Source organism: Lepisma saccharinum, chromosome 22 (genome assembly GCF_977018435.1).
Source record: "Lepisma saccharinum chromosome 22, izLepSacc3.1, whole genome shotgun sequence".
NCBI lineage: Eukaryota > Metazoa > Arthropoda > Insecta > Zygentoma > Lepismatidae > Lepisma > Lepisma saccharinum.
This window is the reverse complement of record NC_139250.1, coordinates 5,483,107-5,502,233: the sequence shown is the minus strand read 5'-3', so window position 1 is coordinate 5,502,233 and position 19,127 is coordinate 5,483,107. Positions and strand designations below refer to the sequence as shown.

The 19,127-nt window shown below is 40.3% G+C and overlaps 1 protein-coding gene across 9 annotated transcripts in view; it reads right to left on the bottom strand.

Annotated features, from left to right (window-relative positions):
• Positions 1–19,127, bottom strand: part of LOC146004671 (ubiquitin-conjugating enzyme E2 W) — a 71,791-nt gene that overhangs the window by 37,329 nt on the left and 15,335 nt on the right. For 5 of the 9 annotated variants that reach the window (XM_083143587.1, XM_083143589.1, XM_083143591.1 and 2 more), the window contains exon 1: positions 16,382–16,575. The exons of the other annotated variants lie outside the window; for them this stretch is intronic. Coding sequence is in view for 1 of the 5 variants with exons in the window: in XM_083143595.1 (XP_082999721.1) it covers positions 16,382–16,384 (3 nt within the window). In the remaining 4 variants the exon portion in view is untranslated. Of the gene's footprint in view, positions 1–16,381; positions 16,576–19,127 lie in introns of those variants that run through there. 9 annotated transcript variants of the gene reach the window in all.

The window sequence follows — 19,127 nt, the reverse complement described above, 5'->3', positions numbered from 1 at the left end:
TGTATTCAGAGTAGAATCCTGGGCCGAAAGTTCTATGTGATTTTATCTCATCCTCACGTCAGTATGGTGTCCATGCAAAGCAAAACGGCAATTTGTTCAATCGACAACAGAGTAAATGGAAGTTTGCGTTAACCAATTCAACAAATTTAGAATTTAATTATTTGCTCTACAAATACAGGCAAATACAAATACACGCACTCTGTTATGACACGGTGCTGCCATCTGTTATCGACAATTTACTGCAAAATTGCCTTTAGTTCCCTCTTAAATATTGCGAGGAAAGTTGAATACAATCTCTATGTTACTATTTCGGTTGTCTTTCTGCCACCTCTTGGTCAATCATGAGGATAAGGGTGAATAATGATGAAATGGGTAATGATGCAAAGATATCCCAGGATGGGTGTCGTTTGCAAGTGTCCCTTCAGCAATTACATCTAATCAACCTCATCGTCGCGATTGGCCAAAAGTAGCAGAAAAACGACACAATAAATGAAGTACGAACATACAGTATGTATACAGGGCGTCATAAAGTTCTCACTAAGACTTTTGTCGTTTTACGTCATTCAAAGGAGAACGTTTTGCAGCAACCCAACGTAACGCTTGATTGCATCTGTGACGTTGTTTCCTGTCGTGAAACTGCGCGTGCCAGTGTTGCAAGAAGCATACATATTATGCGGAAAATGACAAAGTACAGTCAACGGCAAAGATAATGGTAAGCAAGTTGTCCACCACTATTTTCATTACTTTTTTATTCTACATCCTGTGTTGCTTTAGGAATGGAGCTATGTTGGTTCGAAGCAGGCATTGTTCTCTGTTTATTGACGTCTTTATTTCAATTCACTGTCAACACATTGTGTAATTCAGACAATGAAAATGGTGGTGGACAATTCGCCTACTGTTTCCTTTGCCGTTGGGTGTACCAACGATTCAAAACAAATAAGTATTCAACAGGAAGTGGTGGAAACTGGGCTATAAAGAAAACGAAAGACACGTAACACACAAGATAGGAAAAGGCCTTTCATACATCTTGGGGTATGAGGGGAGATTAATTATTTTATTGGACTAGACGTGATATCTTATTCTTTAGTTTTACTTAGATTTAAATTATTTTTTAATGATAGTGGCTGGTGGTTTTATTTTAGGATGATTATTTTTCCATAAATTTTTATTGTTATCTCATTTTATTTAAGGGTTGGGGCAGTTAAATTCAACTCTATAAGACAGCTCTTTCATGGATACCTTAACATATTGGAAGCTGTTAATCAACAGACAGTGCAGACTACCAGTTTATGTTCCAGTAATCACCAGCCAAAACAATATTATTTGTGCAAAATATGGCCCATATTAAATCTACACACAGAACCTAACATGTGTCAACTGACAAATATTTTGACTCCAATAACTCATTCAAGTGTTCAAGACGCACTTTTTGGCGAGTCAAAATACACAACACTGCATAAAAGGGTATTTTTATCAGCTACAGTTCCGTGTGATGCATTAGAAAGGAGTCCACTGAGAAGATCAGGATATGTTTAACTGTGAGAATTGATGCACTAAAAATGCGTCAATATAGATTTACTGAGTTTGGGAGTTCTGCGTGTAGTATTCCTGAAGGTGAAACAGAAGTAACAAATTCTACCGGGAAAGGGTAAGAAAATGGATTCCTTTACATCTGGTTCATAGTGTAAGTAAATTAAAGAGTCCTTGGGACTGTGTTATGAAGTACTAGTTTCAATCTTGCTCAGGGGAGGATTTAGGATAGTTTAATACAACAAACACTGCAGTTGCTCGCAGAGTGTGTTTGCTTTCGTTGCACTTAAAAAAACTGCATGTGTGGTGTTAGTTTTCTAAAGGCAGGTGTGATCTAAAACTGAGCCATGTGTACCTCTTGACAATTAATGAATTTGAATAATGAACTAGAGTCTGTTACTGGGGCAGATGCGGCTCAATGTGAAGCTTCTTCCTCTTCTTTCTAAGTCTCTTCAGAAAAAAGTGACCTGGCAGCAGTGTTGCCAGTAGCACAGTACTCCATGGGGCTTGGGGGGCTCGAACCACCCTTCCCAATGTTAACGATGTGGGGGCAGAGCCCCCCAAATAATTTTGCTTAAGAGGATCTAATGTATTATTTTGCATCTCTTGTAAAGTTTACTCTGAATTGTGCCACATGAACTTAACTTTAAATGCACATTTGAAATGTTATAGACCATCAACTTTGGGGGGCTGAGAATGCTAAACCATCAACTTTGGGGGGCTATGACCAGAGACAGCAAAACACATGACTTATTACTATATACTAAGTATATAATTATGAGTATTGTTAACATTTTTACTAAAAAGAGGTTCAAAAGAAGATGTGCATGAACTAGGAGCTACAAATGGCTCTCACATGACTTTCAGAACGAGATAATTGATATATTAGAGAGATCAGTTTTGCGCTCCGTGGTAGCAGATATTAAAAGTCGGGAATATTTTGCTACTATGGTTGACGAAACTTGTGACATATCCATCAGTGAACAATTGACATTTTGCATTCGAACTGTAAATAAAAAAATAATAATTTTGAGGAATTCATGGGCTTTTACGAGATTCCGAACACTGAGGCCAAAACTTAAAAAAGGGAGGGAGTGAGTCATTCATTAATTTATTTCAGTGATCAGAGGTCCCCGCCAATAATTTTGACAAGTCGGCGCCCCTGGCACAGTATTCTCACTAGATCTGCGTGTCCGTATTTTGACTAAATTTTCTATGCACAACGATCAATTTTACATTACACTGCATGCTGCTCTAGTCCACGTATACACCTTCTCCCTTTCCATAGATACAGAACAAATGCTGTAGTCTCCCAGAATTTAAATAAACAATACTTTCCGGTCACATAAGCCAATGAAACGTAAAAATTACTGCGTAGCAAGATCTTTTGACTGATTGAATTCTGGTTGCGGCATTTCGCAGCCAGTAAAGGAAGAGCCTTATGCAAAGTTTAGAGCTTCATGAACAATAATAAAAAGCCACATGTCTTCCTGTTCTTAAACTAACCCACTGAATGCTCCGTCACGTAAAATTCTACCAGACCGAAAATAACGTTAAAAAATGTCTCGATTTTGATTATTTAGCGTCGCTGCCACTTTTTCTAATCGCGACGGTGAGATGATAAAGGACACTCCCAAAGAATACCCATGCCAGGATTCGAACCGAGACCCCTGTCGTCGTAGCGCGCTGTGCTAACCACTCCGCCACGGAAAGTCTCGAACGAGAACGAGTCTTGGAAGTCTCGTTCTCGGCTCTACAATTCCGTACTGCAGTAACCGTGACCGAAATAAAGATTTGGATGTCAGCCACAAGCACGCAATCTTTCATTAAAGAAAAAAATGGCAGAGCCACAAAAAATGCAGGAGGCGAAACAGTGAGGTAATCAATAACAACGACCCAATGGACGTGTCTCCAACGGTCCCAAATCCAGGCTTCGTCTGGGTCTCGGATAACCAGCGTGTAAACACCTGCGAACCCGTTCTCTCATTTCCAACAGAAATCGATCCCCTGTCTCCAACATAAGGATCGCTCGACACTGCGGAAGTAAAACAGGGCCAGACCAATGCGGTCGTTTCAGTCCAACTATAGACTTTTGCCTTGCTTTTATAGTCCTCGAACTTTCAAAATTTGATTTCCAGTTCACTTGGGGTTCAGGTAAGCTAATCGGGAATGGGCCTACAGCCGTTTTGATCTGATGTTTGTTATTTAGGGTCGCTTTTCTTCCACTTCCGGCTAATTCACACGATGTGGATGAGTAATGATAGGATGAAATAGATGAAGGGACAAGGGATTCGAACCCGGGACACCAAGTGTCGTTTGATTGTTCGAAGTCCACTTTAAGCACAGGAAAGCTAATCAGAAATGGACCTACAGTTTAAAGTAGTATCCGAACCACTTGTAGTGTGCTTCAACCGGGTATAGAACCCGGGACCCCTTGATTGCAATGTGACGTCGCCACTACGCTTGATTGATTTGATTTACTTCGCTTCTTGTGCCACTTTTGCCTAATTTGCGAAGATGGGGATGATTGATGATGAAATTGATGAATGGACACTCGCAAACATCCATGCCCGCCGGGATTCGAACCTGGGACTCCCGACGTATTAACACTACGGAAGCCAACCAGGCGTCGTGGATGATATTTCGAGTTTATGCCACTTTGGCTAATTGCAAATATGAGGATGAATGGCTCTAAGATGAAGGAACAAACGCATCTGGACACAGCATAATCCCTACAGAGGATTATAGTAGCTGCATGTCCAGACGCCAGAGCAATGCAATCCAAGGTGAACTATGTGGAAATTGGGTTGACGTTTGGGTCACGCCTCACACTCGACCTGGCGTCGTAGTGCGTTGTGGTAACCACTACACCATGGAGGTCGGCTACAGTTGAAAGCAGGGTAGTTATAGGTCCAGGAAACCATAAATTCTAATAGGTTCTATCGGGTTCCGCTGCAGAACAGGAAACATTTCTCGGACCGTATTGTTTCATTAAAAAAGGTTCCAGGACCGAATTTAAATTGATCTGGTAAAAAGTTTCCTGGACCGAATTAAAATACATTACAGATAAAAGGTTATTTACGGTCCAGAACCTATTTACACTTACTTATTCTCTCTCCTGGACCGGAATTGAATTTATTTAAAATTCCTGAACCTTTAACAACTCTGCTTGAAAGTGAGTTTTTTTCAGTCCATCTTATGCACAAAAAGGACAATCTGTAGTGGACCTACAGTTGAAAGTGGGATAGGAATCGCTGAAGGGGTTGTCTTTTAACCAATTTCATCTCACCATTCATCTCATATTCGCGATTAGCCAAAAGCGATAGCAAAGCGAAGTAAAATAAATCAACGACAACAAACAACTGAAATGTCTCCACTGGGAATGGAACCTGGAAATTATTACAAGGCAACAACGTTAGCCACTATGCTATCTTGAAAGGGGGGGGGGTTAAATCTCTGGATCTATACTAGTGCTTTTCTTCAACAAACACCAATTATCGGAAATTGCAATTTACGGTAATGACAATTGTTGATATGCAGCGTCACAAAAACGGAAATAAAGAAAAATTATCCTTTATTAGAACGTGTTCTGCAATCAATTTAATTTCAAGTAAACGAACTCTTCTTCAGCCTTTTAATATCTGAACATCAAGGAATGTTAAAACTACCGTTTGTAGTACGAACTTCTATTACACATTTAGTATTAGCAATGTAAATTGTACAGCCACCGACACTTCTGGGCTGTAAAGTTTCGATTGAGAATCAATGGATTTGTTACAACCCAGAAGTGTCCGGGACTATACATCATACTGAAGGTAAGAATTATTTTATCCTTGACTACAATGCGTAAATGTTTGTTGCAATCAAATTATTTGGTTCTAATGAAAGCGAAAACGTAGCCAATGAAACGAAAACTTATGCTGATCTATCTGTAATATTGGTGAAGAAATAGTCTTGACACCAATGCGCGCAGTGGTAGCGTCCTCGCCTTGTAATCAAGGGGCTCCGGGTTCGATACCCGGTGGAGGCACATAGTGGTTCGGATCCCACTTTAAATTGTAGGTCCAGTCCCGATTAGCCTTACTGTGCATAAAGTGGACTTAAAACACCAAAATTAATCGATCAACCGACACCAAAGCATGTGATACTCTTCAATGGAATCCTTCAGTCTGTACATAAGTCCACACGCATGCTACGTACCGAAATAGCAAAAAATAAACATTAAATAACCGTACTTCCAATTTTAGACGAGGAGAGCACACATAATTAAAGCTCCTGACCTGTAAGCTATTCTTAGATTAAGAATCGATATTCCAATTCGAAAAGAGAAGCAGAGGAAACCGATCATATAAATCATGCAACGTCCTTTCTTCAAATTTCTAGCTGGCGTTCTACTTCAGTATACTTTATAATGCTGCCACGTTATATAGGGTGCTACTTTTTGGAGGTATTGTTCAACACCAGAAATTACCTTACGAAACTGTATGTGAAAAATACATGAAGCCTCGCCACAATATTTTCGTACTACTTAGTTTAATAGACTATCTCGTGTTACTCCAGGGACTTCTCGAGTGACGTCATGGTCTTTACTAGTATACATAATCCAAGAAGGCTCATTCCCGTTGCTTGCTGAAGACTGGAAGGAACAGAGTTTAGTCACATGACATTCCCTAACGAGATATCAAATCCCAATGGATTACCAGGCGCAAGAGAAGAGTTATTCACATTATTCGAACCTGAGATCCCTGAGCCAGCGAGCTGTGCTAACCTCTCCACCGCGGAGGTCGGCAGCAAACTCAATATTCAAAACTTGTTCGTTTCATTGGGTGGCGGGTGGTCAGCGGATCGAGTCTCCCATCGCTGCTGTTTTATTGCTCTCGAGACCGGAGTCCGCTATTTCTTATTTTCAAGTAGCTCCCAAGTTGTGCTGGGTGAACGCCGAAATATATGAGGCTCCCCCTCCGAGAATTGAACCCGGGATCACTCGTACCAAAGGAGAGCGCGCTACCATCTGGCTACGCATGAAGAAAGATATAACTTCTCTATAAGGACAAAATCATGCCAAAGTCGTTCTCGTGCTTATGTATAGCCTGAAAGTCCAGATATGCGCAGATCGCTGCGGAGCAGTTCCTATTACGTCATCCTCCCCACCACTCCTCTACGTCCTAGTCTGGCCTTGAGAATACGAGTGGTGCCAACTCAGCAAAACTAAGCTAAAACAAATATGACAAACTATTTTTACTGTGTAGATTGACGATGCCGGCTCATATCAGTTTATCAGTGGTTCATTTGATTTAATCCGGTCTTTGAAAATGCGTGCGGTGCGCGGATCCTAAACTGTAGTATTACGCACGCGCGTTAAGGTTTATAACGAAGAGAAACTACACGGCGAATGACTTCATTTTCTGAATGCGACAACGAGCAGTGGCCTGGTGGTTGTTGTTTTTTTTAAAAAAAAAAAGGAGTGGGGTGGGGGTTCTTTTGTTTATCGTACAACAATCGTTACGAGAAGGCAATCTGATAAGATGTTTGCCTGTGTTCTTTTTTAAAGCATAAAAATGTTCTTGCTCTTTACTCTTGGCTGCATATTTTTGAAATGCAAAAATCAAATCACGACGGGTCCAACGAAATCCACAATCTGCTCTGGAATGTCCCTTAGAGGACAGGCCAGATAAATTGTTTACAATGTTGCAACATATTTGGGAAATCAGGAGGAGTTACTTAAACTTACGTATAATGTTGTCGAGTCCACAAGCGCCGCCACGGGAGTATCTAAATGGATGGTTTCTCAAGTTTTAAAAGAATTGGATTGGATTGATTTGTTGTTTTGTCCACTTTATGCACGGTAAGGCTAAACGGGACGACCTATAGTTTAAAGTGGGATCCCACTATGTGCCTCCACCGGGAATCGAACCTGGGACCCCTTGATTACAAGGCGACGACGCTACCACTGCGCGATCGGGGAGGCCAAGTTTTAAAGAAGGAAAAGAGTCGTTGGCGAAAGGTGAGCTGAATTTCTGTACTCCGACAGGTAGAAAACAGCCCAGGAAAAAGAGAATACAAATTCCGTTGAAAATCCTCAGACCATTCCGCTCCCTCTAGGTTGCAACACTGCGAACCAATGTCGCTGCGGAGAATGGAGTGGGGAAATGTGGTGCGAGATGCGCAACAGCTATTTGCAGCGTCTTGTTTTTAAAATTGCCAAGTTATAGCATAGTCATCTATTACCATTGGCGTGTCAAACGAGGGGTTGGTGGGGGTCATAATCCCCTTTCGCCCAGTGTTCCTAAAAAAAAGAGCGCCAAAGGCAGTAAAAGATGATAAAAATGAAGGCTGACTACTAATAAAAGTATACATAACCCCTAACCCCGATCGAAATCCTGGGCACGCCACTGTATTACGTCAAAAACGCGATCGCGTTCCACTGACACCTAATACAAAGACGCCCAAAACTAACAATAAACAAGAGTAAAATGGTGATGGCCCTCTTCCTAATAAATAACTAATGAACACACAGGGCGACAGCTGAAATAAGGGTCATGCGCCCCCACGAGAGGTCATTAGTCCACAGCCAAAATTGGACAATGCTTCTCCCTGTACTGCGCTGGTTCAATTTACACCACTCAGCAAGATTTTAACCACCGAAAGATAACAGACAGGATACCGAAGAGGAAAAGTCATCCATAAATGCGATATGACGATAAAGAAAGTGGCTCACTACACGCAACTCTTAAAAAGATTCATTTCAATCCTAAACGAACATTTCCCAGGTCTTTGATACAACGACTAGGACTCAAGTGATTTTACTCTACGTTAAATAAAAACTCACAAAAAAGATGAATGCATTTCCTGAGACAAGCGAAGTTGTTGACACCCTCTCATACAAGTCCGTCTTTAACTTCACTCTTCAAATACCTAAACGTAAAAGCAATTAACATCTACCAAAATTAAAAATCTAAACTTCTTGACCTTTTTTTCGTGGGTAAAGTTGGAAATTAGCAATGAAGAAAATAAATACAGGGTGTCTATAAATGAACTCCGGGGTTTTAAACAATGATAGCGCGCAAACGGTATTAGGTAACTCAGGTTAGTTAATTACTTTGAAATCAGTAGCTCATCAAGTTTTATTCACGCCGTTTGGAGTTTATTCCAAAAAAGGATGGCAACGCTGCGCAGCGATGACCTTGAGGTGGCCGAATACAGTCGGTGCAGTTCAGTGCAACGGCGACGCCACAACAAAGCGCAGTGTGTGATATGGCTTGTAGAAACTGGATCTGTTATTGCTGTACAGCGGAACTGTCGAAGCGAGTATGGTGGTGTTTAGCCTTCGGACAAAACCATTCTTCAATGGCTTAAGGCGTTTAAAGAAACTGGAAGTGTGGATTGGAAGGAAAGGGCCTATTCCATGGCCTCCCAGAAGTCCGGACCTTACTCCCTTACTTTTTCCTATGGGGACATGTGAAGAACGTGGTTTATGCGGAGAGAATTCAAGATGTCAACCATCTAAGGCAAAGAATTATCGCATCTGTGGCAACCATCACCCCAGACATGTTGGCCAGGACGTGGCAAAAGTTGATTATCCTTTGGATGTGTGTCGTGCTACAAACGGGGCACACATTGGAATTTACTAAATTGTAAACAAAACTTTATAACATTACCTTCAAAAATATGTATTTACTTTCTCCTGAGTTTCAGTTTTTAATAAAATATTTAGCTTCAAAACCCAGGAGTTCTTTTATACATACCCTGTATTTATTTAATGATAAAAACATACCAAAGGGCCAGTTAAGATGAAAACTGGAGCTGTAGTTAACAACAGAATTAGACTTGCTTTATCTATTATGCATCCTGGACTGCATTTGGCAGACTATGGCGACGTTCTGGTGACTGGACTCACGTTAGTATAATCTTATGTGGGGCTCGTGTTGTCGTTCCTATATATTTGTGACTGTCCCTCCACCTATCTTATCTTACCACCATTCATCTTCATCTTCGCGATTAGCCAAAGGGGCAAAAACATCAAGTAAAATAAACTAAATCAATCAGTCATTGTGATAGCAAAAACTCTTGACCACAAGTTTAATTTCATGACTGTTTATTGACTTCTTGACCTCCTTGTTGATTTCTTTACTTTCTCTTGACTTACAGACTGGTAAAAACCCTGTATAATTGACTATCCCAGAACGTTAACGCACAGTATAGTAAATAAATCCCGGCTCGTGAACCGATTAACCATTAATATATGATACCGCATACAAACTTGGGTCATATTACCTCTGAATGGTCCACGTAATACCTCGAAACCCGTAACTTCAGAAGAAACATCTTGGGGTAAAAAAGATATTTGAGCTATTTTTATTCTTTATATACGTGTTAGTATACAATTGCTGAATACCACTTCAATAAACACTTTAAATCTCCTCATCTTTAATTTACTCCTATATGAAACCTGCTGGGGATACATATTTACAAAACCCATGTGGAAATCGCAACTGTGGGCGTGGCTATTGGCGACAATCAATGATAGCTCGTTTCTTACACTACGCAACGGTCCATCAACCAATAAAATTCTTCACAACAACCCAACGATAATCACAGACCAAAGACAGGTCCACCGACTGTGGCAACTAATTTTAAAGAAATTGGACTGTTACAAAATTTAATAAATGCCAGTCAACAGTCTGAATGGTGACAGCGAATCACCGAAATCGATAGGCGAATGAAGTCTGAGCTTTGTTGGGCCTACAGTTTAAAGTGGGGTCCAAACCACTAAGGGTGTCGAACCCGGGATCCCGTGCCTATGAAACAACTATGTTACTACTTCGCTATGGGGATTGCGGTGGTCGAATATATTATTATATATTATATTATATATAATATTTTTTGCAAAAGACACATGGAATAATTATACATATATTTGTGCAGAAAGAGAACCCAACAGTGATCGTGCTACAAATTTAAAAATTATAAACATGAATTTTCTAGTGCGAAGGGTATTAAAATGTAGTTCAAACCAATGGAAAAGTCCCATTATTGTGGATGATACTTTATTTATTCGACGTTTCGACACAAACGCGTGCATCTTGTCAAGAGAAAAGAATGAATGAAAAATGTAACGAAGTATTAGAAATTACAAAAACATGATGATTTAACTCTACTAAACACTGAATGTGTGTGACCGCGAGTGTACACACACAATGAAAAGTAGTCCAAGTAAGACGCGCGAGCACACAAACATCACGATCAGTGGCGGATTACCAACTAGGCCCACTAGGCACGTGCCTAGGGGCGGTAACTCTTGGGGGCGGCAAATCTTTTTTCCAGAATATCAAGAATAATAAAAAGTGTCTTACGTACACAGTGACAATATAGACCTATGAAACCAATGTTTCAAATCAACGGTTTGCAAAACTTTCGCTTCATACGAAAGCAACCTTGATGTACAGGGTTTGTCCGGAAAGTAATAGGACTGAGTCGATTTAAAAAAAATTATTGAGCCAATCGTTACAATTCTTTAAAAACTTTCAAAGTAGTCTCCTTCTGCGTCGATACAGCGCTGCCAGCGCGATTTCCAATCATTGAAGGCGTCACGGAAGGAATTCTCCGGAATAGCCTTTAGAGCCGCGGTGCAAGATGCTTGGATCCCCTCTGTCGTCTCAAAATGCTTGCCTTTCATCGGCCTTTTCAGGCGAGGAAACAAAAAGAAGTCCGGGGGGGCCACATCTGGGCTGTAGGCCGGCTGCGGAAGCGTTGGGATGCCTGCCTTGGTCAGGTAGCTGGTCACAAGAAAGGCGGTGTGAGCCGAGGCGTTGTCGTGGTGCAACTTCCAGTCGGCTGCGATGTCTTGTCGGACCCGATTGACCCTTCGTTTGAGTCTCTTGAGCACTTCCACATAAAACTTGGCGTTGACGGTTTTTCCAGGAGGAACAAATTCATGGTGGACGATGCCTTTGATGTCAAAAAAGACAATGAGCATCGTTTTCACTTTGGATTTGCTCATTCTTGCCTTTTTTGGGCGACCTCTTCCCGGCCCTCCGAAAAGGCCTTGTGCCACCGAAACACACCACTTCTTGCTAAAGTATCATCTGGGTAAGCCTGCTTGATCATATCAAACGTCTCTGTCGCAGATTTACCGAGTTTCACACAGAATTTAATCGCGTACCTCTGCTCTAACGAACGCTGCATTTTCGGCTTGCACCACTCACAGAAACACGTCGCGCGAAAAAGCCTGTCCTGACTCTCCGGGTGCTCGGAGACAACTGACTAGCCGCTTGTAGGTTAGGTAGGAACCCCCTCTACCGAATACAGTCAGTGCGCGCGCGCTCCGAAGTACAGTTGCGGCGAAAAAAAATCAGTCCTATTACTTTCCGGACATCGGATTTATGTGTTATCAAGAAATGTTTCGTTGCTCTGCCTCCTTCGGGCGCCAATCAATTTGTTTTTAACCCGTGCTGTGGCTTTTATTGCTTACAATGACAATGCAAGCCGGCCAGCCTTTGTTGATTTGATTTTGTAAATACATACCTCTCGATCTTCCACTAAGCGTTTGTTAATGGCCAGGCAGGAAAGAAACTGATTGTTTGAAACTCGCATCTGTAACAATGCCAGTCGTTAATAAAAAATAAACACATAAACACTGCTGATAAGTGAGTGAGTGAGTGAGTGAGTGCAGCTTTCGTGTGGACCGCAACTAGTTTTTGTCTTACTGGATTCTCTGGCTGGTGCATTCAGTTTGTTGCTAGTGCGTTTGCGATTTGGTGGGTTTTTTTTATTATTCAGCAGGCAGCATGAAGCGAACAAAGTTAAGTGGGGCGGCTTATCGTAAACTTGCAAACGAAAAGCGTGAAAGAGAAGCAACCTTACAGAAAAAGCTTGGTACAGTGGACACGTTTTTTAGACGAAAGGAACATGTGATTTCCGAAAACAGTCCAAAAATTGAAGTGGAAGCGGCTACATCGAGTGAACTCTGTGAAACGCAAAATGTCGAAAATATTGTGGGTTTAGTGGAGGAAGAAAGTGCACCTGAGGTAGTGTCCCCTCAGTTCGTAGGAGTTCCTGATTGTGACAGTGAGAGTGCAAATTTCGTTAGTGACGATCCTGCCGAGTGGTGTCTGAATGAGTATACAATTGACATTCTTCTAAGACGTGGAATTTAATCAGAATGCTGAAAACGATTTTTCTAAATTGCAAAGACTCATAGCAGGTAAGACAAGATTTTTAAATAATAGTGTTTTTTTCGTAAACTTGTAAATGGAAAATCAATTTTGCGGAATTATTTGCTATATTCGTGCAGCACTGGTGCCGTTTATTGTGCATCATGCAGGTTGTTCAAGGGGCAAGACAAACATCGCAACTCACAGCATTTCAGACTGGAAAAACATTTCAAATATTCTAGCATCACACGAAAATTCTGAAGAACACAAAAACTGCAAGTTGACACTCTTAACAAGGCAGAAATCTGTTGGGACCTTGGGGAACCATTTTCAATCACATATTTAGACGGAACTTACGTACTGGGTCAGTGCAAATAAGTTACTACTTTTCTTCTGATAAGGGCGCACATTAAGTTTGTGCCTAGGGGCGCGAGGAAACTTAATCCGCCACTGATCACGATATGATCAGTAATATGTTCAACTCCGTAGCTTCAATTCAAGGTTTGGACGACCATGCCTTTTTTTTTTTCTGGCGGAACAAACAATGATGTATTCTGATGCTGAAACGCCATTTGAAGGGGGAGGGGGGATACTTTTCTTCGCGGAAGTATGCAATCAACGTGCACAAATGTGCGTGCAAACAACGGTGTTGTACAGTTAATGTGTTGCACGCTTGACAAACACACCAAATAACAAGCATCCACTAAGACATCCGTAGATTGTCTATGAAAAATGAGATTGTTATATTTTTCTCATTTTGTGTAAAATGATTATATAACCTTCAGGCATTTACATATATTTTGGCATTTTACGTGGGTTATCCGAGTTAAATTACCGGGAATGGATTGAATGGGAATTCTCCCGCCAATTACCTCGCATAAAGCTATTCGCGATTAAAATTACCACCTGAGCGCTAGTGTCGCTACCAATATGGCCGCTCTAAGTAGGATAGATCTTTGTTTACATTCAGCAGTAGTACAAAAGAGCAGCGTGTTGTCATGACTGGTATGGTAGAAAACGTTTAAGTTACGCATTATTTTTAAATATTGCGAATGCGATGTGAATTTCAGGTACTCTAACAAACGTGAAGCTGTACTGAGAACGAAGCATTTAATTATGATAGGCAAAAATAATACGGAAAATGCAGACGAAACTATGTATACGCACTGGTGCTGTATCATCTGCACGTCATAACTGGGGTTCTCGGAAATTATTTGAAAATAAAGGAATTCAAATTGACCTGTACTTGAAAAGCTGGGACAGGAGAAAATTGCGAACATATCGTTGCAGTTCTTTCTCGAAAGAGAAAGGCTGGTTTAATAATAATATTCACGATTTCATGACCAGGCTATACTCACTGAAATAGGACATCGTACTGAATGAAACAGTAACATTAGCATGTCCACTTTTTTCTGGTTACATTTGACATTAATTCATTCTCAAACTATTTTCATCTTCCCTCTTAATCGACTTGCACCTGTTCCAAATTTCACACATACGTAACACCGGTAATAGATGGACGCATTGGTTAAGACGCTTCATGATTTTTCGGGGGGAAAAAAGCTTTATTTATAAAGTACAATTTAAAAGTTTACTTTCATGGAAATATATATTTATCTCTAGATAAATAAAGTAAGCAGACTCGTGCATTCTTCGTAATTTCCTTGCCGAATTACAGTGTTATATCCCCCATACCAATCTTCTGTCAATTACGTTTTCCCCGATTTATTAACAAATTTCATTTTGTTGATTCCACGGGGTGGAAACACATGAAAACTTTTAATTTGTTCTGACCCATAAAACTATTTAGAGCAAAAAAAAAAAAAAAAAAAAAAAATCTGAACAGTAGACCTCACTTTCTCGCATATTCACCATGCTTTAAACGACTTCAACACAAGGTATCCTACTTAGAGTACTTCCTGAAAATCCCGGCAGATGGCATATCGGTTAATTTTAATCGCGAATTCTGGGGCTAACCATGCCTCTAAACAATGGTCACCAACGGGCAACGCAAGCCGTGCGAAGTTTGGTGTCATACATTCACAACAAATATGGAACGGTGACGCACAGGAAGGAGCTTTACCTTTGTGTTCATGGAACGCCGTGTACACTTGTATGTATGAATGATGAATGGATAAAAATTGACACTCGCAAAGTATCACCTAAGCCAAGGTCACGATTTAAATCCAGATCCTTTGGGTAGATATTTATCTAACGAGCGGTGCTGTGGGTTCAGAAATAAAAGGCTTGGCAGATCAACTCCGGACGGACAGATTTCTCATAGCCATCTATAGCAGAGAGGGGTTACACTCGAGCTTTACCAGAGAAACTAATGTTGAATATATACAAAGTGGTAAATTATAGAACATACTATTAAAAGCAGCCGTATCTTTCCTCACAAAATTCCTATCGCTGCTGGAACGGGAAGCACTATCGAGATTTATCGATAACTCGGAACATACATACATACGTATGTGGGGTTTTGATTTAAAAGAGCCAATGGTATAAGTTAATGAAAGAAAGACTGCAGCGGAATTGAACTCTGGTGTGTGCTAATCTTGTGCCAAAATGTCTAAATTAAGTGGTCAATACTTTATGTTGAAAAGTGTGTCTGCGTTTATAAACTGTATTTTTTTGTATTATTTCTTCTTTATACTGAGCCGCGGTAGCTCCGTCGTTATGGCGTCTGACTACCATGCGAGAGACCCGGGTTCGATCCGGCGCCCACCCAGCATCGTATAAAGTGGGTACCTGGAGCAAACTCTGGGAAGTAAAGGCGTGGTGCTGATCACACCACGCCCACCTTCAGCCGTGATCAAGAAAGTATGGGGCTCTAATTCCACACCCCCTATATGCCTTCATGGCGTGGTGCAACGCACAGGGAAGCACTTCACTTGTTTTATTTCATTCTTATTAGTAAACAGATGTAAGAATGTCGAAGTGGATGGTTAAGTGGAAGAAAATGCATTAATTAAAGCCTTAACTTCGTCTTGTATACAAAGCCGAAATAAATATTGTCCATTTAACTTGTACCTTTTTTGATAAGAAAATTAGCAAATTACCAAGTCTGCTTAATTTCTAGTAATGTGGTACCTCAGAACTAAAATAATTTCTAAAAGACACGCACAGGAATAATACACCTATGGGTGTTAGTCAATTCATCGATTTCGTTGAATTGTCACAACCGGGTAATTGCGATTAAAATCTAGTGTTGTGCGATCTATCGTCCGGACGATATATCGCGATATTTTAAAAAATATCGTCCAGGTGATAGCCTATATCGTCACCATATTTTGGCGATATATATCGTGTTGGCGATATACCGTCACGATATATAGCAACATATAGTGGGGACGATATATCGCCGATATATTCACTTTATGCAGATATGCTAATCGGGACTGGGCCTACAGTATAAAGTAGTGTCCGAACAGCATTGTGCCCTCGCCGGTTTCGAACCTGGGTCCCCTTGATTTCAAGGCGACGACGTTACCACAACGCCATCGAGGAGACCGTGAAATATACATGTAAGTGCATTTTATGCTGAACAATCCAAGAATGCTGAATTATCACCAGTGCCGTGTCCGCATTAAAACTTCTGCAATACGCTTTAAAAAGAATTATAATAAACACGCCCCTACGATGATATGATCGATATCTGCATGAACCAACCGAACGCATTTCTCATATTAAATTACCATTTCGGCATTCTCGTCTATAAAATACGACACAATCTCGCCGGTTTTACACCAGCATACGTTTCCACAATGCAGACTGAATGCACCATTTACAGGGAAAAGCACTTCCGAGTCACCACCATGCACTGTTTCACAAGCACATCACTACACCGTACGTAAACCTTCACTGACAGTTGCAGACTGATGCACAGCTGTTCGAGCATAAGCTTGCTTTACTCACACCATCACGAAGGTGCACGATCCCGCGCGACACCTGCCGATTCCTCGCCGAATCGATGATGACGTAATGCATGAAATGGGGCCCTTTTTTCGCTCGCTAAAGATGTTTTAAAATCAATAAAGGGATAATGTTCTCATCGGCATAAAATTTAAGAAAAGGAGGAGATGGGAACAGGTTATAAAATGCAATTATCGATTACATTCAGCAAGACATGTACAGGGTCAACGAAGTTAGTAATAAGTTGTGTTTTATAAAACGTATATTGATACCCTTGCATCTTCTGCAAATATGCTGTATAAAGAAACAAACTGCCGGAGTACTAATTGAGGCGAGTGTACAACTTAGGGATGGCCAAATCCGGAATCGTAAAAACGGAGAATCCGGATTCCTTTTCTGAATCCGGATTTTTTGGCCAACTACGATGATGTTCGGACAAGAATAACGTTTGTGTCCCAACGCGATAATACTTGGGCGACACGTAATTTTAAGAATGGTCCAGGAATAACATTATTACAGGGCCTCCTAAAAAAATAATAAAAAAAATTATAACTGTTAGGCTACGATATGTCAGGTGCTTATATATTTATACACATTTCAAATGTCATTTTGTGGCCACGCCCTTAGCCAGAAAATTATTTCTGGAGGGGGGGGGGGGATCAACCCTCATCAGCAGCCGCCATAAAGTGGGGTGGGTAGAAGCCCTGAAGATGAATCTCTGTATATTACATCTTAGTACACATGATATTTAATCCTACTTAGAAAGTAAAATTAATTACCATTATACACCATTCAAATTAATGTTTGTAGGATTTCGGGGGACGGCTTCAGCTCCACGAGCCCTCTCCTTGGCTAAGTGCCTGTTTGTGGCCCTTTTGAAAGCAAATGTTTCTCGACGGAGGCCCTTTTGACATAAATCGCAATGAAACTGGAAAATAAAAAGATAATTCCGTTGCAGTGTTGTCAAACAGAAGATGTAACCCTCTAGCCTCTTCATAAGAACTTCATGTGTTGGTGTTTATGAACAAAGATTTACCAGTGAAACATCAAATTCTATTACACGGGAGTGGGTGGGTTTAAAGAAACTTGGGGATGTGCTCTTAAGGCTTAACATGGTAACAATGAGGCAGTTGGGAGAGAAAAATGCATAATTTTATCTTTAGCACATAAAACCCATATTTATAAAGGAAGAACATAAAATGTACTGTACATATTTTATACATTCCAGACAAAATAAACTTTCCTAATTATTTGTGTATGCATATTTTGGAGACATTGCATAAAATAGACTAAATATTTTACGATACTTCAAGATTTATTGAAACATAGATGTTTACAAAATGATTTGTGGTTTATGTTTGCAAATCTAAGCTTTTTGCGTGGTGTGATAGAAAAAATGCAAACTTCCACACAATTGCTTCGTGAAACAGTGAAGAACGTTAGTGTAGTTGTAAAGAAATTAAACTTTCTATCAGGGATAGGCTTGCAGGTGCTTAGAGACAGATTCCGAAGTATGTTCGAAAAAACATGGGGTACCAGAAACTGTGTAAAGTTGCTCAGGTTCTGGAGAGGAAACGTGTAGTGAAATTGATAGTGTAAGTATGCATGACAGCCCGCACTTCAAAATACACCTGACTACGTGTGATGTGGAAAGGTCATCTTCGTAATACATTTTTCAGAGATAATCAACATGCATTTTCAATGGACAATTTGGAAACGTGTTTTGTTGTTCATTGTAATAAATATAATGCAACAAGCATCTAACATCTTGCTGTTACTTGTGAGTGAGTATCTATTTATTTGTTTGACAGTTTTTGAAAAAAAAAAAACTTTTAGCCACTTATTTCCATTGTTTTTACAACATAAGAAATAAATATTTTTTTCAGTTTTTTAGCACCTAAAAATCTTCTCATAGTAACGGTCCATTCGAGGGAGTCAAGTCAGAGCTAGCTACACAAAGGAACTGGCAGAATGTCCAATTTCAATTTTCTTAAAGTGGGGACTTGCATTGTCATGGATGAACAAACAAAATGGACTTTTCTTCTTAGTTGGAACAGATTGCTAGTTGTACATATTCAGCGAGGAATGTTGAATAGTACAACGCACTGGTTGTTGTTCAGTCAGAACCTCCAGTTAAAGTATTCACTATTAAAATTACCACCTGAGAGCTAGTGTCGCTTCCAATATCGCCGCTCTAAGTAGGATAAATCTTTGTTTACATTCAGCAGTAGTACGAAACAGCAGCATGTTGCCATGGCTGCAATGGAAGAAATGTTGAAATTATGCTATATTTTTAGATATTGCGAATGCGATGTAAATTCCAGGAACTCTAACGAAGGTGAAGCTGTGATGAGAATGAAGCATTTAATTATGATAGGCAAAAATAACAGGGAAAATGCAGACAAAACTAATGTATACACACTGGTTCTTCAAAGCAGTACTGTACCATCTGCACCTCATGTTGTAACTGGGATTCTCGGAAATAATTTGAAAATAAAGAAATTGAAATTGACCTATACTTGAAAAGCT